Source organism: Centropristis striata, chromosome 23, assembly GCF_030273125.1.
Source record: "Centropristis striata isolate RG_2023a ecotype Rhode Island chromosome 23, C.striata_1.0, whole genome shotgun sequence".
NCBI classification, from domain to species: Eukaryota; Metazoa; Chordata; class Actinopteri; order Perciformes; family Serranidae; genus Centropristis; species Centropristis striata.
In genome coordinates this window covers 13,123,438-13,146,555 of record NC_081539.1, presented here as the reverse complement: position 1 = coordinate 13,146,555, position 23,118 = coordinate 13,123,438, and the positions used below count along the sequence as shown (strand labels likewise).

Here is a 23,118-nt window from a genome sequence, read left to right as displayed (position 1 = left end):
TTAAATATTGGTAAACATTCCTGGCACAATATTTAGAAAGAAAAGAGAGAAACCAGATAAAATTGCAAAATGTACAAGATCACCATGGTTACAGCAAGTCAAGATGTCAGAGAATCTCACACACATACCCATTAAAAAAACTGTCATAAATATTACTTAAACCTTGTGCATCCCCTTAAAAAAGCTTCCTCTTGTTACCTTAGCAGGAAAAAAAACTGTTCTCTCTCTCTCTTTTAACCAGGTTTTGTCCTGATTATAACTCCAAAATATAAATATATAGAATTTGTTTCTAGAATTTTTACTGTTCAAATGTCACAATCTATTGACATACTGCCACCAAAAACACATACAAATTAAAATTATTTTATGTCGACATTTATGTAAGGGGAAATTTCATTTTTTTCATTTTTCATTTCATTTTATTTTTTCACAGTGTGGGATATGTCAGTGATTAGCAACAACACTGATGCATTACATCAACCATTGCAGCGCTGCATAAAACAGCAGCAATGACCCTGGTGGAAAGCAGGAAAAATAGCATGGATTTGCCCCATGGTGCAAACATGTGAAAATGGCTCAATTTGGTAAAAAAATAGTGAAGCTAAAGAACGGCTGATGTAATAGAATGCATGATTTTAAAGCCATGGAATCAGAAATAGTGGTTTTAATGGGTTTCAATGGGATAAATTTGTCCTTGAGAGTGTAAGTGTCTGTGTATCAGCTTCACACTTTATTAGAGACTTATTAAAGGGGCTGAGGTTGAACTTACAAAATAAAAATAGGGCTTGTTAAAAACCTGCTGATACATTGTCAGATTATTTTTTTCTTCTCAGCATTCATCTTAAAAAAACAATGGTGAGGCCCAGGTCAATAACTGTATATCAAGTAATCAATTTGAACCAAAGTTGCATTTATTTTCAACACATTGTAAGGTTTATTATTTTATAAAAAAAGATCAAAAGAAAAAGTCAGGACGGCCGACGAAATAACAAACGTTACAGACATGAGAGAAATCCTTTTACTGTCAAATGTAAGACCATCATCATATTTAATTTTAATACCATTCACAGTATTTGTTCACATCACAGGAGAGAGCACCTTGCAGAGTGATTGGGCTGCCAGCCAGCCGTGTTTTTATAAAAAGCTTCATTCTCCATTCTTACTGTGACTTGCTAAAATGTGCAGAATACACGTGAAGTCAGAATTACATTGTCACGCAGCCGCAAAGTTACAGGAACTTTCAGGATTAGAGTGTGCAAATGTATTCTTATTAAATATAAAATGAGACGTTGTTAGAGGATGAAAGAAAGTTTGAAAAATGTATTAAATGTACATTTTGATTAATAATTCAAGCTCTTTTTGTAAATAAATGATGGTGCCATATTTAACTGCATGCATTAGTGGATTTTTTGTTTTTTAGCACCTGAGGGAAAGAAATGGGATATTTGGGAGTAATTCCTGTTTTGTTTTGAAGTGCAGTATTTAGTTAGATGTTTTCTATGTTTTTGGATCAGCTGGACCTGATTTTAGTCGTTGGCAGTTTCTCCTTGCTCCACTATTGCCAGTTTGGGACAGAAAACTAAGGCACTACTGGCAGCCGTCACCTCCAGCTGCTGCAGCTGAGGTGTTTCCAGGTGCAGAGAACAGGAGTTTGGCTCTGATGTGCACCTGGATGTTAGTCTCAGTCCCTGTGGCATTCTGGATGAGGAGACTTGAAGGCAGGCAGCTTATCCCTTGTTCTGGCAGGGCACCTAAGTAAGATTCTTTTTTCTCAATTCTCCCCAGACACACCATCCTGAGAAGCCACTTTTTCCTACCACAGGAAGCCCAAGAGAACACTATAGGTAGCAGTCTGACAGGCAAACTGAACCCTGGCCTTTTATATCCTGCCAGGTTTGAGAAGTTGGACATCACCCCTAAAAGCGCCCAGAAGATTAAGCCCGTTCTGGAGCGCTGGATGGCCGAGGCTGAAGCCCGCCACCGATCCGGCATGCAGAACCTGACTGAGTTTATCGGCAGCGAGCCTTCCAAAAAACGCAAGCGGAGGACCTCTTTCACCCCGCAGGCGCTCGAGATCCTCAACAGCCACTTTGAGAAGAACACACACCCCTCCGGACAGGAAATGACGGAAATAGCCGAGAAACTGAACTATGACAGGGAGGTGGTGCGTGTCTGGTTCTGCAACAAGAGGCAAGCTTTGAAAAACACAATAAAGCGTTTGAAACAGCCCGACCTCGGCCCGGCTGCGCCAATGGACCCTCTCACTGATTCTCTAGAGGAGCTCCCGAAATGAACGAGCTCTCCGGCAAAACAGTGGAGTGGAAAAGTGGCAGCCATTAAAAACAACAAAGGTGGATGAACTCATCTTGAAATGAGAACTGAAAAATGTTTCCGAGTCACCTGGATGGACAGTTTGCAAACAAAAACTATGTGTTGTCAGTGTGATTACCACAGCTATGTAAATGACCTTGGCGAAACCAAAAACATGAAAAAAGAGATTAATATCTGAGAATTATGTAAAAACATAACGGTGTGCTGTTTCAAAGAGTTTTAGATTCTGGCCTTACAGACCAGACTATCGCCCAAATTTTGGTTCCCACGAGGAGGGATTTAGTAAAGAGATCATACCAAATCAAAACACTATTTACCAAAGTCTGTTGCATCTGAGTACTAAGAATAATTTTGTAATGTAAATGTGCTCTAAATTTTTACATTTGTACTGGCAAATCTAAGCTATATGTGTGAGGTTGAGTATACATTTTATCTTTGTCTCGCTTACTTTTTTCTTCATTGTTTCTATGTAAATATCTAAAAAGAAAGAAAAAAACAACAGAAAATGCTGTCTTCGAATTGAAATCACACTGATAAAAGTTTCTCTTTTGGACAAAAAAAAGAAAAAAATTTAACCTTTGCTGTTAAACAATTGCATAATAATGTTGTTTGCCTCTGATTTGTGTTTCATCTGCAAATATTTTCAGTCACAGTGTAACTTTGTACAACTTTTACAGGTATTTATTAATAATCTCATGAGATTGTTTCAGAGGACGGACCGAGGGAGTAAACTAAGGACTTTCACATGATGATGATGATGATGATGATGATGATGAGGGTTTTCAGTGTCTGTCAAGTCTACTGCAGCTTTGTTTGAGCTACTGTGTCATTCTGTTGCCAAAGCCTGATAGCCAAAGAACACATAAATTTCAGCTCAAGGACTGGTGAAGATTTTACCTTTTTATTTACTTGTTCACACGGCTTTCGTCCCCCAATCCTCCTCCTCTTTTTCTAAAGTGTTTTACTCTGTGTATCAACTTCAACAAAAGACAAAAAAAAACACTTCTATGTCAAACAGCTGCGGCAGTGTTTGCTGTGATCTCGGCAATATAGAAAATGTGTTGGATGAATTTTCTTTAATAGCAAATTTTCCTTCTGCATGCTTCAATTCAAACCACATGTGGGATTATTTACAGCCTTGGCTAAAACCGATTTCACCAGGCAACCCAAATTATTAACATTATTACCTGCATTTTGCAAACATTGCTGAAAATAACACATTATTTTACTCGATAAACCCTTTAATTAAGCCCTAAAATTAAGAAAATGTGTGCCACTGACCAAACTACTGAGCTCATTCCAGTTCTGCTGTTTTTATAACCTGAATAGTTCAACTCAAATATGCTTTTCTGCAAAGATAAATGCTGTTTAACAGGTTTACAATCAACCATTTTAATGAAAATGTGTTTTTTTTTCTGCAGCTATGAATTGATTTCTACCACAGTAAAAAGCTTTAAAAAGTTAATTTCAACAGATTCTCTACTAGATGTTATGTATTTGTGGTTACTCTTTGGGGTAAAAAATATTAATTTAAGTCAGTTTACTCCATCACTTTGTATTAAAATCTGTTCATTTTACACAGTATTACTGTACCATGTGAGGAAAATGTCAATATTCCCGGCAAGAACGTCCGTACAAATAAATGGCTCTCACAAAAACCCCTCACAGAAAAAGACAAAAAAAAGAGGTGAATGTTGAGAATAAGTGTCACATGTCAGAACGAGTGAACTTAATTTGAAGTGAGGCGAAATTTGATGCAATTTATTCAGAATCATGTGTCTGCTCGATATCTGTCCTTCCATGTCACATTGGTTATCTCAGTCTTTCAGTCCCCTGTGCACGACTGTGTTCTTCTTCACTGCCTGGAAAACACGCACACAAACACGCTCGGTAAATGTTTAAAAAAATAAATAGAAAAACACATGAAAAAGCTTTAAATGTTTCTGTTTTTGAAGACACTTTTTGCAGAAAAGACAATTGTAGAATCTAATTTGCTTGGTGCACAGAGATTTTTTATATAATTTTGATTGTATATTCAAGTTTTTACGTTAAGTATTAAATAGTCTGGTACAGTATTATTATTTTATTGTGTTTCCACCTTTATGTTGCTTCCAATATTTCATCCAGGCAAATCTTTGGCCAAGAAACTACACATCTTCATCCACCCACCAGACAAACACGTGAGAAAGCAGCAGGCTCCTGCAGGTAGATTATGGATCTGTTCTGAGGCTTATCAATAAAGCTGTAACCAAAACCAAAAAAAAAGAATAAATAACTAAAAAGAAGACACAGAAAGGAGTTATGCCTTTGCTCAACTTTTCAATGCTGGACCAAAGCTCTATAGTTATGCACATTGTACAGAGAAATAGATTCATGATGTTGACAATCTTTAAAAAAAAAAAAAAAAAAAACTGAGATAAAAGATTTGAAGAGTAGAAATGTACAGTAGTTCATCCAAGGTTTACCTCAGTACTGTTCTTGTGAGAATCATACAAACGCCATACAAGCAGCAGCAGGTCAGAAAAGACAGATGGTTACTCTGCACTGTGTGTCCATGTTCACCTTCAATGTGGAGGGAGAGGCTTGTGTTTTATTTATTATTGTGTGACACATGATTGTTTTATTTTTGTGAAGTGGTTTCCCGAGCCACATGTGACTCTCTGGTCATCCGTTTTTTATTATCGTTGCATTATTTCTCATTCGTTGTGCCGTTCACCTCTCGGTTTCTCACAGACCCGTAGACCCCGCGTAGAAAAAGGAGATTACAGTAATGTTGCTCTTAACCCAATTAGGAAGATTTGTTAATCACCTTTAAATGCTTTTGTGAAATTTTACTAACACAAACAAACTGGTTTGACGTTTTGTTAATAGTCGAAGAACTCGAAACCAAAGCTGAAGAGCCTGCAGAGGTTGGTTTTCATTTTTTTATAGACTGAAAACTGTACTTAATCTATAGAGCAATATCTGTTTGGTCAGTTAAGCAGCACTTTGTGTATTTCCAAAAAAAAAAAAAAAAGCTTCAAGTCTGTCACATTGATTTGTACCATAATTAGTAATAAACAATTGTTTGACATGAACTTTGTGTCCTGTTTTCAGTGGAATGATTTTTCTTTGAAAAACACATATCTGGTCATAACTAAATCTGAATTTATGGTCTCTGTTTTCCCACATATACTAAACAGATATTAATGCCATAGAAAAATATAATTTCCATAAGACAACATGTACATTTTTCACAGGGCAAATAGTTTTGGAGATATCCACTTTAATTAACGTTAAAAAATCAATTAACGTATAGATTTTTTTTTACCCTTGCTGTAATCTGTAAGTGAAATTTTTTTTTTTTAAATAGTATGTGTTTAGTATAAGTTTATGATTCCACATTGTTTATACCACTCTAAAAAAAAGTCTTACCTAAAGAAATCTAAATAAGTTCAAGTGTAGGTTTATATTTAGAATATTTACAGGAAACTTCTTAATCTTAGCTATTTTCAAAGCCACCAGACTCCATTGACAGAAACAGTAATTTTACCTCGCAGAACACATGACTTGCTGGTCTACCGCTGCCTTGATTGGTTAGTTTGTTTGTGTAATTGTTTAATTCAGGTGCATCTGAACAAATCCTTGAAAACACAAAAGTCACACAATAACACATGAGGCAGCAGTAGACAGTAAACCCCCATGTTCTATGAAGTAAAACTACTGTTTGTTTCAATGGAGTCTGGTGGCTTTGATGAGAGCTAAGATAACAGCCTCAGATTGCTGTAAAAAACGTCCTTAATAGAGCTTAAAGTTAAACTGATATTCATTTTTTTCGGTGGCTAAAATATGTTTTGTTGCTGTTCTTAGCCTCAATGCCGGTACTTCTGCCTGCTTCTCCAATGTGGGGAAGTGCCAAATACCATTTACTGTAATACACTGAATATGGCAATAAAGTAAAGTACTGAATTCAACTTCACAAAAAATAATCCAAACTATCCCTTTAATGAGGCAGTAACATAGGTTAAATTCAATTATAATGGAGGAAAAACCTGATTAAGCTCCTACTAGAGCTAACTAGCATTGCAGTCACATTAACTGCCATTTGACTCCAGAGGAATTAAATTGATTTGTATGTTGTTGAACTGCCTTTAAATCACATTTTAAATTTATTATATTGTGGATGAATTTGGCAACATTTGTTATTCCACATAACTAAATAAAACAGTGGCTAAATCCCATTGTGATGAAAAAACCCCCAGCTAGCTTAACTCCTGAAGCTAACGAGCTGAGCAGATTAGCATTAACCATCTTGGCTTTTGACTTCTTGATTTGATGTGGTTAGCTAGCTCTAAATTACATATTGAAATGTACCAAGTAAATTAGATGCATTTGTTAATAATTTGAACATTGGTAATTATTTTTAAACTACTGCTGAAGCAAAAATAATTAAGAAGAGTAGCAGTAGTAACTGGCATTTCATTTTTTTTGTGTAACGTTAGCGTTAATCACATATTTAATTGCAAAATCACCAAGACGAAGATTCACACTGTCTCAGCGTACTTGGACAGCAGCCTTTTAAAGTGTTTTTTAAAGATCTTTAACCAATAAAATACAATATATTCTTTGTAGCGTGCATGCTATTTTATCATTATTACGACTTCAAGCTCATGACCACGTCAAGTTCAGCTGAATGACTTCTCAACTCTTGAAATGGTGCCATCAAAATTAACCATTACTGTAATTCAATCAGCTTAGACAGGCATAGAAATAAGACCTTCGAATTAAGGCACTGGATGGATGGATGGATGGATGGATGGATGGATAGATAGATAGATAGATAGATAGATAGATAGATAGATAGATAGATAGATAGATAGATAGATAGATAGATAGATAGATAGATAGTACACAGGTACAGCTTGCTGTAGAGTTCAAAGGTTTCAGTAACATACAAATATTCTACAAACATCACTGACTTCTCTTTTCATCTCCATCTTTTCAACTCTGCACATAAACACAGTGATTGAAAACGTCAAATAAAATCAAACTTGTCCTGACTTTCTCCCTTCAAGAGGTCACGGTCAAGTGCATCGTGTACACACCTTCACATTTTACGTGTTATTTGACATTTAACCTATTGTTGGTGGAGAGGCTGAACTAACTATTTGATGTGTTTAATGAGAGATGGGGCTACAAAAAGAGGCTTACATACAATATTTAGCTATTTATTTAGATTCCCGTGGGGTCAGTGGAGAAGAATACATGTCAGGTTTGCTTCTCATCAAAGCTTCATGTGTTTGCCTCACCAAATAACAACAAGACAAGTGTAAAGAAGAAGAAATATATAAATAAACGCGGAGAAAGCCTTTTGAAACTAAACTCAAAAGTTTGATACGGCTTCCCTGTCCATGATGCCTTTGAAAAACGGGCAGGCTGCTGAAAAGAAAGTAGTAAATAAATAAATAATAATAATAAAAAGCACAGACAACATAAATTATTAACATTAGACTGAAAACTGATGTTCAAGATGCTTTTTCGTCTTCCTTTCAGCTCTCTCACCCCCCTTCATTTCAAAACACTGGATGTATTTCTGAGTGGTGATGGCTGAGGTGTACACAGCTCCAGTCAGTTATTTGATGTTCTTTTGTTTTCCATCCGCGCCATTTTCATTGTCTTTCCCATTAACAATGTAATTGTGCAGATGCAGCTCCTGACCCATATCTGTTTTCTCAAACTGTTTGTATTCTGCGGCTGATAAAAGTTTACTTTCTGTTCTCTGTCTGCAGCAGCACAGCCGTTGCTTTTGAATGAAGAGTAACAGCGCAGTTGAAAGGAACCCTGGTGCAGAATTATAGAGTAAATGTCACGGTTTGAGCTTTTTATCAATCATTCTTGGATGTGAATCTGATCAGATGCACAAAAAGTTACCCTATGTGCACAAGTTTTATCCAAGATTTAACAACTTAAATCCAAAAAAGAAAAATAGCATTCCATTCCTAAAAAGCCTCCTCATACCTGAATACATTTAAAGACATTTTCCATGCTGACTTTTTATTAAACCATATTATATTGACGTCTTATCTACTCAAACACCATTAAGACAACGTGTCCTCAAAAATATATGATAGAATAGGTCCTTTGCCAATGACAAAACAAAGCCAACAGTTAAAATTTACTTTTTGGTGCACACAAACACCAGTAGTCTGGGTGAAAGATCTATGTTTGTTTTACCCATCCATGACAGCAGCAACCAACCCTAAATTGACTTTGTCACCCTTTATATTACATCACCTGACTTCCTCCTTTGCTCCCATTATAATTACTGTTTTTTATGTGTGAGGACAGTCTGGTTAAGATGGCCTGAAATATTATAGGATCAAAAGGATTTCCACTGCTCATTTAACATAGTTCATAGTTTATAACACACGTTTTGTACAGGTTGAATGTAAATTTTCTATATTAAGACTGAAATCAACAGTTTTTCTCAGAAAGCTTTACAGTCTCATAAGTCACCTTCACTGTCAAGTTTTAAGGGAACAGTATTATATAAATGAACATTTTAACTTCATATATTAGATATAATAAATGTATCTGTAAATGTCCAAATTTACACTCTTTGTGTGTTTTCAGTATCTTCATCAAATGCCTTGAGGTTTCTAGAGAGTATATGAAGCCCAGAATGGTCCAGAATTATTCAGTAGCAATTATTTTGTTGAGATATATATATATATATATATATATATATATATATATATATATATATATATATATATATCCATCCATCCATCCATTTTCACCCACTTATCTGGGGCCGGGTTGCATGGGCAGCAGATTAAGCAAGAAAATGAAGCTTCATATTCACTACATAAAGTATGATATTCAATTCAGATAAAGTTGTGGGCAAAGTTTTCATTTCAAAGTGGTTTACTAAGGGACAGATGCAGAATCAAACTGTTTTTTTTCCTAACTATTTCTTATGAAAGCTTTTGCTTAGTTCAAAGAGGAGTGGACGAGCTACGTTTTCTTCTTCTTCTCTTTACTTGGCAGACATCTAAAGGCAGTGTACAGTAGTTTGAGGATTGAGACCGGAGCCTTTGTGGTATATGATGTTTCTAGTAATCCAGTAAAGAAGAGAGTTTTTGACCTCTGAATCTTGTGGTTTATTGTTATTTTCTGCCGCTGAGGTCTCCTTAAGAAGGATTTAAAGTGAACTATAAGTCCTTTTCTTGTGGCCCTTCATCTCTCTCTATATATATTTCTTTCAAAACAGAATCAGAAGTGAAGACTCCGGTCTGACTTGTTGCAAAGAAACATTCCTGTTCAACCTGCAACCACCTGAAATTGTCCTGAATGGGGGAGAGAGGGAGGCCGGATAGAAATATTATGACATGTCGGCGCTCCAAATGGATTATGTTTCAATATCAGTCAGGACACAGAAACAGAGGGGTGGAGGGAGAGAGTGCATGTGTTGGATGCAGATGGTTTTAAATTGCTGCCTTTGTTTTCCATCAGGCATGAAGCATTCACTTTCCTTATCTTTCAGACAATGCGCGGTGGGCTGATGTTCTGGGTAAATGAACTGTCGGTATATCCCTCACCCCGCCGCTCCTCCGCCTTCTTGTTTTCACTTCCTGCTCAAGGTTGAGATGTTGGTACACTGACTGTGAAGCCCGAGCTGCTCAGGCGTCTCCCACTTTGCTGCTCTGCACACCCAGATGCCTCTGGGGGTGCAATTACCAATCCTCACATGCAATCGGGGTTGGCCATGCATATGATCCCCTTTGCTTTCACTGTTGTTCCTGTGTTTTTTTAGCGTTATTAGCAATGACACGCTGTGAGGTATTCGCAGGTAGAGGAGTTAATAGCCCGGGTCTTTACAGAGACACCTGTCTGACTTGAGCAGCTGATTGCATCGGCTCATAGTCCATTTAACTTTCTAGCAGCTCAGTTTTTGAATGCATGTCTTTAGGCTGTGATGTCTCTGTTCTCCACTGTGCTCAGTGTTTCTGTGCAGGAATCTTTTCCCAAAAGTCTCACAAACACACAGGTGAGTTACTGTTACAGCTGCGGCTGCTGCCCATCTGCGTCTCACACATCTAGGGCTGGAATTAGTATTTAAGTCCTGTACTTAAGGTCAACTTTGAGCTATTTGTACTTTACATTTTTTGCCACTTTATAGTTACAAGGGAACTGAAAATGCTTTTTCTTTTTAATTCCAGACTGGTGGTGAGAAAGTTCATCCTGTTGTTTTTATTTATAACCTCAGAGACCTATAGGTGAGTGCACTAGAGGTGAAAAATTTTGAGTTTTTGTCTCGCTAATTCAAATCTCCAGCATTTATGCTGAAAATATGCAAGCAATAGTTTTATTGTTATTATTAATTTCAATTTTTATACATTTTTTCATCTTATGTTATGGCGATCTATTCTATTTTTGTCTTCTTTTTTCTTTTTTCTTCATTGTCATGTGTGTTTTATTTTCCATTATAACATAGTATCCCTGTTTTATGTTTATTCTATTTTACTATATTTTATTTATTTGTCAGCTGTTTTTAGCCTCCTAGTTACTTTTCAGATTAACAATAATAAATTAAATTATTTAAATTCAATATATATTATTATAGCAGTATATAAGTTTGTTCAAAATGGCTCCTCAGTTACCAGCTGCCACATTAAAGTGATAAATATATGTGAAATCCTCAATAGTTATAATTCAAATTTGAAATATATATGATTCTGAAATTCTGCACAATGAGTTTCCTTCCCTACTGATTAAATGATAGTTGGAGAAATAACAGGTAATACTTTTGATTACTGCCTTGTTAATTTTATAGGAATTTCTTGGAAAGATATATGTCGTTTAGTACAAATTATAGGGAAAATATATGGAAAATGTTATGTGAGTTATTCGTGTTGAATTAGATTAAAAACAGTCACTGATTTGCATGAGAAGAAATGACTAAAATAATAAATATTGCTCTTCATTTTATTAATATCATGGCTATCTATGTAACACCAGCATTTCATTGGAATTAATGAATAAAAATAAATTGATGAGATCAATAATAAAGTGTTAGAAATGTTAAATGTTTTTAAATGTGACATTTAAAAAAAAGTATTTCTCTCATCTTGTCAATATTTCTGTATTAAATACTTATTTATTAAATACTCCACTACTTTTGATTGTAGTGGAGTATTTTTACTGCAGTTATTAAAAATATAAGAAGTTCCTCCACCTCTTGGACGTACTTTACATTTCTATGTAGTTAAAGATAAAATAAATCAGTGAATAACACTTTATTTAATGTTCACATCCTCATAGAGCTGCACATACTGAACAGATTTATTCTGAATATAAAGAACATATAGTAAGAAGCACAAGGACATGATGAAAATTATGTGAATAATTTTAGTAGTTTTATAATTTATTAAATAGTTCAACCCACAGTAGGCTATTAGCGATGTGCCTGCAGCCTGAAAGAAAATATTATGGCTCTCTTTGTGTCGACCTTGAGGATTAAATTCATTATTTTCATATGTCTTTTACCTGCCTTATTACCTGAAATCCTCAGGTTCATTTCAAAGTGTATCTGTCAGTTTTCATCCTCAAATTCATCAGGTTGGAAAGGAGAGTTCTGTCCTCAAAAAGGAACTTTTATCATAAATAAATCTTTTAAAGTCCTTTGATCCTGAGTTCACCACTAAGTAATTTCATGCTCAACTTTATTGCTAGCAGTCTGTATAAGAACGGTCATTTCATTTAATTTGCTGAAAGTTTCACACAATATAAATCGCAATGGTGCTTTGAGCCTTTGAATTCCCCATAAGAGATACGATACGTTTAAAAATTCTGGTCTTAGTTTATAATGCACTCAGTGACTTTGCACCAGACTAACGCTCTGAGATGCTTTTGGTTTGTAAATGCCCTTCAGATCCTCTGGTTCTTCAGTTTTCGCTGTTCCACAAAACAGAAAAAAAACATTTGGCGATTCTGCTTTCAGCCATTACGCTCCAATCCGCTGGAAAAGCCTTCCAATGGAACTGGAGGAGCTGTAAAGATTGAGGGTTTTTCTTATTTATTTCAAATTCAGCTTTCTAGAGAAAAACTTGGTTGCCAAAGGGTGGGGAATTTTTTTGGACCAGCCCACCAATCGACCAGTTAATGAACTGATTGACAGACCAACCGAACGACTGATCTACCGACCCTCCCATCTACCGCCTGGCTAACTAACCACCCGACCCATTGAGGGATAGACCAATCAATTGACCCTCCAACCGAATGACTGACCCCCTCACCAAACCACCAACGGATCAATCAATTAACTGACCTACTAATCCAACAACCTAACCACTGAACAACCTACTGACAAATGAACCAACTGACCGACAAAACCAACCGACAAACAGACAGACTGACCCATTTATCGATCATTGATCAACTGACAAACCAACCAACTGACCCAACCACCAACCGACTGAACCCCCCAACCAACCAACCAGCCAATCAACCAATGAACTGACCAACCAGCCTACCCACTGACTAACCCACTGACAGACACCAACAAACCAATCAACCAACCAACCAACCAAACCAACCAACCAACCAATCCACTGACCAACCAACCAACCAAACAAACCAACCAACCAACCAATCCACCAACCAACCAACCGACCAACCACCACCCCAACTGTTTGACCCATCAACTGATGGACCGACCAACCAACCAACCAACCAACCAACCAACCAACCAACCAACCAACCCACCAACTGTTTGACCCATCAAGTGACGGACCGACCACCCAACCAATCCACCAACCAACCAACCAATCCACTGACCAACCAACCAACCAACCAACCAAACAACCAACCAAACAACCAACCAAACAAACAAACAAACAAACAAACACACAAACAAACAAACAAACAAACCAACCAACCAACCAACCAACCAACCAATCCACCAACAAACCAACCAACCAACCAGCCCCCCAACTGTGTGACCCATCAACTGACGGACCGACCAACAAACCAATCAACCAATCGACCCACCAACTGACTGAACCCCCCAACCAATCAATCAACCAATGAACTAACCAACTAGCCTACCCACTGACCATCCCACTGACAGACCGACCAACAAACCAATCAACCAACCAACCAACCAACCAATCCACTGACCAACCAACCAACCAACCAACCAACCAACCAACCAACCAACCAACCAACCAAACAAACAAACAAACAAACAAACAAACAAACAAACAAACAAACCAACCAACCAACCAATCCACCAACAAACCAACCAACCAACCAGCCCCCCAACTGTGTGACCCATCAACTGACGGACCGACCAACAAACCAATCAACCAACCGACCAACCGACCAACCAACCGACCAACCAACCGACCAACCGACCGACCAACCGACCAACCAACCAACCAACCGACCAACCAGCCCACCAACTGTTCTCTCTCTCTACTCTAGGGCAAGCTACAGAGCCGCAGGTCGCAGCTAAAAAGCTGACAGTGTCTGAGTGCTGACAGTGCTGATGCAGGTGATTGGTTATGGGGGTTGGAGTGTCTGTTCTCAGTCAGGGGTCCTTCCTCTCCGAATCTCTCCACAGTTACGCCCCCTGTCCAATGTATAGTCATGCACTGCTTAATCCAAATCACGACCAAACAGCAACATCACACCACATTGTGCCTGAAATGGCCGATTATGAGTCAAAAGAAAAGTGAAATTGTTTCCCCTCTTGTCAGGTAGTTTGTAAGCGGCGCATGGAAAACCCTTTGGCAAAGTGCAACTCTCCTGCTCATGGGTCATCGCAGCTTTAAGAGCTAGAGGAAAATAACCGGCCCTGCCCTCCATCATCCTCTCATCCCGCTGACCTCTATACGTACGGTATAGTATACTTACAGCACACAGAGAAAAGAGAGAGAGAGAGGAGGGGGGAGAAAAGAGAATGATTGCATATCTGACGGCATCGTGAGAGCAGATATGGATGGGAGAGGAGTGACATGCTCGGACACATCTTTGCTTTCTTATTAGTGAGGGTCTGTGTGGACACTTTGGGCCCTTTTTATGGGGCCATGATGAAACCCCTCTTCGTGCATCTGCGGAAAATGGCCAGGGGAAATCACAGATGAGAATCACTCAAAGACAGGGAGATGTCAACAGGCACATAATGATAGCTGATGGCCCCAGAACACTCTCCCTTTTCCCTCTCAGCCTTACCTGCCCAAGTTGCACTATACTAGAAAACATAATTAGAGGTAAAGCAGAGAGACGGAAGCTTTATCTCTGTGTTTTCTGTAAGCAATGCTCTTTGTTTTATACATCAGGGAGTCCCTTTTTTCCTCCTTCTCAATCTCTCTTTCACTTGGTGGAGGAGAGGAGGAGGAGGAGGAGAGCTCCCTCTGTGAGATGCCAAGGTGCTCCCAGTCCATTGTGCTGCTGGCTGTCAGGTTAAATTAGGGAGTACAGGCTCCGTGAGTGTAAAAAAATCAATACTTGATGGAAGATTGCTCCCCGGAAAATCTGTTTTGATTCCAGGATTAATTCTTGACCAAAGGCTCCAGCAAAATGACATGCCATTAGCCTGAAAATGAACACATTCTGCAGTGGAAATTGGATGGAAATGTGTCAGGTGATTGCCCCGGTTTGTTGTTTTGACTCTTTGAGCGAGGGGGGACTGAAGGTGTGGCTGCCGTGAACGAGGAGGCCTCCATTTCCAGAGAACTCTGCCGTGGGCCTCCGAGTATTCTCAAGGCCATTGTTGTCCGGCGGCTGCAAATGTCTTCCACCGAGCTGAAAGGCATGTGTCCACTCTCTCCTGTGTTTTCCATAAAGCATAAAGAATGAGAAAAAACCTGAAAATAAAACATCTACTCTACTCCACACCGAGGAGGAGGTAAAAAGGGGAGGTGAGATGCATTATTGATGAGTGAATAATGTGTTTGTCATGACGGATGACATTTTCTTGTTTGAAAAGTTAAACAGGAAGCTGTAAAGATGCACTGGACAGTGATTTGAACAGCCGGAGCGTTCTACCTGCACTAAGTGTTTCATTGAAGAAGAAGAAAAAACAACAGCAGCAGCAGCAGACATGATTTCTGACACCCTGACAACATGTTTCTGACCAAAACATATAACATGCATTTATTGGTCAGTAATGTAAAATGGCATGTTGTTTATTTATTCTATAAAAACACAAACACATCTTCATAATAAATATGCAAAAATGTCTCCTGTTAATACTAACATTTTGTTTTATTCCACAATATCATGATTGGAAGATTTCACAATTACCATATTTTTTTTAACGATATCTATATATTAAAACAAAAAAAATGATGTTAGTCAAATTAATAGGATTTTGTTTAAAGTGCTGTCTGTCTCCTTTTTGGCCAATAATTACACTCAAAATACAAGAGTCTGTACTCATAACTGTACAAAAATGTAAATAAATAAATAAAAATGTAAAAACCACTTAATGGATCTTGAAAAGGCACCAGATCATTTTTTAAGAGGTGCTGGATTATTTACACAATAACATGACATTAGTGTTTCATATTTATTTTATTTATTTTACCAGCATACTGTGACACTACTAACTCCACAGAAATGTTAAAAATACTGCAGCTGAAAATTATTTTCTGATTTATTATCTCTCTCTGATTTATTATCACTCTATTAATGCAATTATACATAATCATATTGGCATTTACTGTACATATTTTTGAGAAAATATTCTTGCCTTGGAGTAAGTTTTAAGAATGTATTTTTTTTGTTATTCAGTGAATTTTGAGACAATTTTTCGGAGAATTATTTGATCCTTCAGTTTATCTGATAACCTGAAAAATCACCAAATATAAAGATTTTTTCCACATTTCATCTCTACTTTGTCTAAACTTTTCTTGACATCTTGACTTTGCAGTGTTTACTGTTACATTTTTTCAATGAAGACCACATACAGCACATTATTACGAGCACTCATAATGAATTATAACGCTACACTCATAAAGACACAAAAAAACAGTGATAAAGCATTATAGATGTGTACTTACAATTATTTATTGGGACTGGTTTGACTGCAGGTTAACTGACGTGGCTTATAATACATTATGACTACCTCAACTCACCTCAACAACCATCAACAATATAATGGTCTGTGCAGTAGCATCAGTAATATCTGTATATGTTCAGAAAAGTGAAGATCATATTGATGCATCTTTAATAATACATGTTTTATCACATATGTTTCATTGTTGATTGGAATTTTCATGCATTTAAAATAATCTACACTGCATCATAAGCGACTATTATGTCAAAATGTTAATAAATCACACAGAGAACTAAATATGATAAATGCAAAGTAAGAAAAAGAAAAAAGACATTTTGTCAAGGGATGAAAACAAAAATTGCGCTTGTCATATCTCTGTTGATAATTCACATTAGCAAGCATGTTTATCTGTGTAGAAATTATGTATAATAAATTGATTATAATTTATTATTCATCCCCTCGTGATGCACTACAGATATAGTCTTCATTGAAATTGTTTCCAGACAATAACAGCCAAAGGGAGCCTACAATGGAATATTGTTTGTTTTATTGCCTCAATTGTTGATGTCACTATTTCATTAAATTAGTAAACAACCATAGAGTTGTTGAAATGATAAATATAAACTCAGAGAGAGAGAAAAAATGCATTAGGAGACAAAACCAGCTGGATAATTGCAGAAAAGGTGTATCTGTAGTCACAGTAAATGTCTGAGGATGTTTGAGTCCTGTCAGTTGTCTGTGTGAAGCACATTCAGTTTTACAGTGAGGCACTAGCGCCCCCTGCAGGATCAAAACAAAATATTATTATTTAATTTGTAATGTCACTAGATGGCAGTGTGCACCACCGCCTCGAAATTAAGTCACAAGCACCATGGAAGAAGTGAGAAAGTACACCCCAAAACTGTAATCTCCAGCCCTGCTCTAACACACCATATTCTAATGTTCTGCTCATTATCAAACTCATGATGAGCTGCAGCTGCTCGATAATGAGTAGATACCTAAACACTTACAAAGCATTTAATTTCAGATAAGATAAGTTATTCCTTTATCAGTCCCACAACAGTGAAATCTTCAGTATTACAGCAAAATAAGTGTTTAACAAAAAAAAAGAAAGAAAGAAGAAAAAGAAAGCGTCAATAAAATTACAAGAAATAGTTAACAAGAAACAGTAGATAAAAGGTAACATTTTTAACAGGAAGAAATATAAAAAAGCATTAATACTTTAAACAATAGGAAATATCAAACTAGGAAGAATAAATACAATATATACAGACTCAACAGTTGAAATTGCACCACGACACAGAGAAAAGTATTTACATAATAATAATAATAATAATAATAATAATAATAATAATAGTAATAATAATAATAATAATAATAATAATATCAATAATGATAATAATAATAATCGATAATTAGTAATAATATGTGTTATTATATTTATTAAATGTATTATTCTTGTTATTCTAATAATAATAATAATTATTATTATTATCATTATTATTATTATTATTATTATTATTATTATTATTATTATATTATTAATGTAAAAGTTGCTTTATATACATGGGGTCACCGGATTTATCAGTATAAACAGTGTGCTTACATTTATATTGACAGTGTATACAAACTATAAATATACAATTTGCAGGTACAGTGGATAATTAATGATTACTATTTTAAAGTTTCCAACTAAATTAAACAAATTGTGTTAACTCAGTTATTTTTTACGATGTACTGTTCCACGAAATTCTGTTTCAAGGTGGATTTTCTCTTTCAGGCGCAGGATGATTACGTCACGTAGCTAGAAGTTGCTGCCGAGGCAACAAAGTTGGCTATTCCAGCGTTGACCAGAAGCGAGTGAAATATTAAGTCTGTTTTTAAGATAAAATAAATTATATTTTGATATCAGGATGTCGTGGGTTAAAGCTGTTTCCAACAGCGTGGATGTGTTTGATGAGAATGGCGACGAACTTAGCTTGCAGAATAAAGAGTGGACGGCCAACATGAAGAAACGAGTCAGGGTAATGTAGCGTTAGCTCACCTCAAAATGTGCTGTTTTTCACTTAAAATACTCACATTTGTGTTTAGATTTTAGTAGTATACTTATGTTTGCTACCTTCTGTTTGTATTCCTGTTATTATAATATGTGTAATAAATGTTTAACCCATAAGAACCCACGGTGACACGGGTGTAATAAACACTTTAAATCTTCTTGAATCTCCCATATTCAGCTTTATGCTTATCTTTAACACATAAAACTCCTAAGCGACACATACTCAACATCCAGGTGTGGTGGTTATGTCACTGTGAGAGAAATGACTTCTCCAAAATGTGGCTGTGACTGGAAACAGAAACCTAAGAAAGTAGCTAATTTTAAAAAAGCTTATTTTTTGTTACTAGGCTTAGTTTAAAGCCATTTAACAATTCTAATCCGTTAATAGAGTGTCCTGTATTGCATTAAACCCTATTATAGTTTGTTATTTGTTTTTATTTATTATTGATTTATTATTATTTTCTTACTTAAAAACAAATCTGAAAAATATTTTTTGTTAAAACACTATTTATGTCACAATTGTAATATATGTTGTGGAGATGCAGAGAAAAAGGCAAATTTGTGTTTCTGTAAGTAGAAAAGGTGTTGAGTTTATTGATTTTAAAATAAGAAATATCATAAAAATAAATACCATAAACGCCCAATGTGACATATATGTCACAGATCTTTGACATTTAGGGGTACTTTTTTTTTCCTCAAAAACATCAGAAATGGGGTCTATGTGGTCCACTTGGTCTGTGGTATATCCCCCATAATTTTCTTTTAAGGACAAATGGGTCTGGTTTCTTATTGGTTAATGCTAAGTTTAGTGTGTTAATGTGAGCCTTTCCTCCCCTGACTGGTGTTACGGACAGGATGGTTATGTGGATGGAATTGATGCCGGGGAGGATGCGTCGCTTCAGGCCGGGTTCAACATGGGCTACAGGGAAGGAGCAGCCAAGACTGTAGCTGTGGGTCGGCTCAGAGGTATCGTAAGGTAAACAATTAAAAAAAAATATATGTTTTTATTCACAATAACAATTCACAATATATACAATATTCGCCAGGGGGGAACAGAAGGAAAAGCACACACAAAATCAGACAAACATCAGTTTCAAAACAGAGATCCAAAATAAACACAGGGTAAGAAACAGAGACAAAATAAACAAATTAATTAATAAATAAAAAAACATGATGTATGATTCATCCATCAGTAAAGTATTTGTCAAAAACAAAGTCAGTTTTCAGAGCCCTCTTGCCCTTAAGTCATTTAATAGAAGTGCAGTATTGCTCCAGTTCCTGTAGAAAGTGAACAAAACTGGGTTTGGAGTCAGTCCATTTCTTCTTATGTATGTGAAACTTCCCTAAAAACAGTAGTAACTGTACAAAAAAACTCAAGTCCTTTTCCCTCTGATTTTCTTCAAAACAAATAATGTTTTTTTTCCTTAAAGTGGATTGCTTGTCCAGCGTAAGGTAAACAAACACTTTATTCATCCAATTTATGTGACGAATCCAGTGGTGAAAAATAGTATTCTGATCCCTTACTTAAGTAACAGTACTAACACCACACTGCAAAATTACTCCACTATCAATAAAAGTCCTGCATTCAAAACTTATTTCAGTAAAAGTATAAAAGTATCAGCATTAAAATGTACTTAAATTAAAAGTACTTGTTATGCAGAATGGACCCACTCAGAATATTAAACATATTCCAAATATATTGTTGGATTATTGTTATTGATGCATTTCTGCATCATTTTTAATTATCTCTAGGTAGGGCTGATTTTAACACTCAATATACTGTTATAAAGTTTTATATATGTATATATATATATATATATTTTTTTTTTATTTTACTTTATTTTATTTTATTTTATTTTATTTTATTTTATTTATTTATTTTTTCTGCCTCAGCTTCTCAAAGCCCAATGTGATGTCTTTAAATATCTTGTTCTGTCACTCCAAATCCCCTCAAATATTCAGTAAATATAATATAAAACAGAGAAAAGCAGAAAATCTCCAGACATCAAAGGCTGAAAACTGCATTCTCTACCATTGTAGCATGTAAAAAAAGTACTGTGATTATCAAAGTAGTTGGCCATTTTTTTCTTGTTGATGGACTATTAGGTTAGTTGACTATTCTATGATAAACAAATATAGTTTTCACTCTGCAGAGCCTCAATATCCACTTACAGTATCCATCTTTCGACTTATCTTTTCATTTAATAAAAAACCTTCTAATCATCTAAAATCTTTAACATTAAATGTTGTCAGATTTAAAGTAACTCAAAATTATGATTAAATCAGAACAAGTAATGTTTACGATTTTTTTAAATGAATTGAGAAAGCACTTAATGTCAGTTTTGAGTTTCCGAAATTTAGACAATGTCACAATTATAACATTAGATTATATAGCTTAGATTCAACAACTGAGTCCCACATTTACCTCAAGAGACAGACTGTTAGTTGTTGAACAGCTTTGTGTTGAATGCTTGCTTTATGTTGGTTGTTTTCCTTTCTTTTTCCCCCATAAAAGCCTTTAAAATGGAAGAGAAAAGAAACTGAAAACAGTGTGTTTATGCACGGCTGGGCAGTTCCATACGTTTATTGTGTGATGTATGTTTTTGTTTAAATATTAAAAATCATGCTGCAGGATGTTATTGTAGTAGATGTACATCAGCCACACAAGCTATCATGCTTTTTTCTCTTTATAATATGTTTTTGGAAAAATATATTTTGTTATGCTTTTCTTTTTTCCCCCTGCCTCTCAATTGTTATTTTCTCTTTCAAAAAACACTCTTTTAAAAACTCTTTCAGTCCCTTTTTTTGCACAGAAACATCGTGAGCCTCTTTTGTTCGGGTCATTATTGAAGACTGTTCTGTCCCAGTCTCTTCTCTGTGCCATTGTTTCCCACACTGTTGCCTCTTTGTGTCTCACGTCACAGCGCTATATGCTGCTGGTGCCAGATCCAACATCCGGAAAGCCCCGTCCCAGCCTCTGTCACCAACCTCCTGCAGCGGGTTTCACGGTATGAAGAGACAATCATGGAGGGCATCCGGCAGGCTTTGGAGAACCCTCCTCCCAGCGTGAGCTCCGTCTCTGAGAGCATGGAGGACCTGGAGGTGCAGCCGGCGGACTCGGGCTGCTGTGGAGGAGAGGGGTGCAAAGATGCAGACTGCTGCAGCAAAGGAGGGGAGAGAATGGACCTGGATGCTCCTCAGCAGCAACAAAAGCTCAGTCCTGGCTCCTCTGACTGCTCCCCCAGCTCAAATGAAAGTTTTAGCCAGCTCCTGCAGCGCTGCATAGATCTGGTGTTGGAGCTCGGACTGCCGCAGGAGCTCATCAGTCACATTCAGGAGCTGGAGAACATGTGACTGAAGAGCACAATCAGAACGAAACCTCAACAAACACAAGAACTATGAATTAAAACGGGTCATATCTCATGAGGGCTGCCCCCTCTTCCACTTATTGTTTGTTTTGACTAAGATTTCTTTAGTCCATTAGTCATTTTGTGCTTTTTTTAATGCTGATCGACTTATTCGAAGAGTTCTTATAATTGCCCTTTGTAAAGTTCTGCACTGGAGTTCATATATGCCACATAAGTTCCTTGTCAGGTGGGCTGTGAGGGCTTCAATCCCCTGTTTTAACCAGGAGAGTAGTGTTCATATTCTGAGCCAAGCATAGTGAAATCTCACTGTGAAATATCACCTTTTACAACATTAACGTTGTATTTAAAACGGCAACCAGGACGTAGTGAACATGGTGTCAACAATGTGTTGAAACCAGCAAACGACGCATATTGTAAGATATATGAATTGTGCTGCAAAAGTTTTCATATGAAGTTGTTCAAATTCCTTCATGAGAATATGTTCCATGGTAAATACAAGATTTGATGTGGCACTTTTGCATGATTCTTTGCAGAGAAACTCAGGTTTACAGATCCCTTGACTAAATTTGTATGAGTGTTAGTCAACTAATAATTTTCTTCAGTCAAGGACAGCCCTACTCCTTCCATTTGGCAATGAAGTGCTCTTGATGTGTATATAATGTAATGAGTTTTGCATTCCTAATTTCTGTGAAATGATTGAAGAATGTTTGAAAATAAAAATGGATTTGCTAAATTTGACTGCATTTCTTTTGTCACACCTATTTTGTTGCCTATTAAAATGAAAAACAAAAACATTTATATGTTTTTAAATGTAAAATTGCAGTTCATTTCTTTTAAATTCATATGAATAAATAAATACATTTCTGCACAAAAATCACAGATGATTTGTTAATATTTTCAAGGTCCCTTCAGGTGCTGAAAATCCTTAATACATTTTAATGTGTTCTGGAGGTTTTAAAAATTGTTTGGATTTTAGTGCTTCAAACTATTTTAAATTTGTCTTGTACCAGGGCTACTAGTTCTTTACTGCTCTGTATATGGATGAATGACAGGAAGATATCTCTTATCTTTTATCGTGTGATTTAAAAATGAAAATGAAAACATTTGTACGATCATAATCTACTTTGACGGCAATGCATCTAACTATAAAGTGTTAACCAAATAGCAAAATACTTCCTTGACAATTCCCTTAACTTTCCAGCTAATTATTTACAGGTGCATCTCAATATATTAGAATATCATAGAAAAGTCAATTTCCAGTAGTTCAAGTCAAATAGCCCCAACCAAGTATTGAGTGCATATAGATGGACGTACTTTTC

General features: G+C 36.3%; 2 protein-coding genes across 2 annotated transcripts in view; both read left to right on the top strand.

Moving 5' to 3' along the window:
* pou6f2 (POU class 6 homeobox 2) overlaps nt 1-5,408 on the top strand; it is an 86,293-nt gene extending 80,885 nt beyond the window's left edge. The window contains exon 11 of the mRNA XM_059326834.1: nt 1,786-5,408. Coding sequence (XP_059182817.1) covers nt 1,786-2,293 — 508 coding nt within the window. The 3' untranslated portion in view covers nt 2,294-5,408. The remainder of the gene's footprint in view (nt 1-1,785) is intronic.
* Nucleotides 5,409-18,182: 12,774 nt separating this feature from the next.
* On the top strand, nt 18,183-22,588 carry otulina (OTU deubiquitinase with linear linkage specificity a). Its single transcript, XM_059327016.1, has 3 exons — nt 18,183-18,399; nt 19,286-19,407; nt 21,356-22,588. The coding sequence occupies exons 1-3, from the start codon at nt 18,289-18,291 to the stop codon at nt 21,783-21,785; spliced, it is 663 nt and encodes a 220-aa protein (XP_059182999.1). The 5' UTR covers nt 18,183-18,288; the 3' UTR covers nt 21,786-22,588.
* The last annotated feature ends 530 nt before the right edge of the window (nt 22,589-23,118 follow it).

Coding starts and splice junctions, on each gene's coding strand:
- otulina (XM_059327016.1), top strand. CDS start 18,289: ATGTCGTGGGTTAAAGCTGTTTCCAACAGCGTGGATGTGTTTGATGAG. Junction 18,400..19,285: donor ACATGAAGAAACGAGTCAGG/GTAATGTAGCGT, acceptor TGTTACGGACAG/GATGGTTATGTGGATGGAAT. Junction 19,408..21,355: donor CGGCTCAGAGGTATCGTAAG/GTAAACAATTAA, acceptor CTCACGTCACAG/CGCTATATGCTGCTGGTGCC.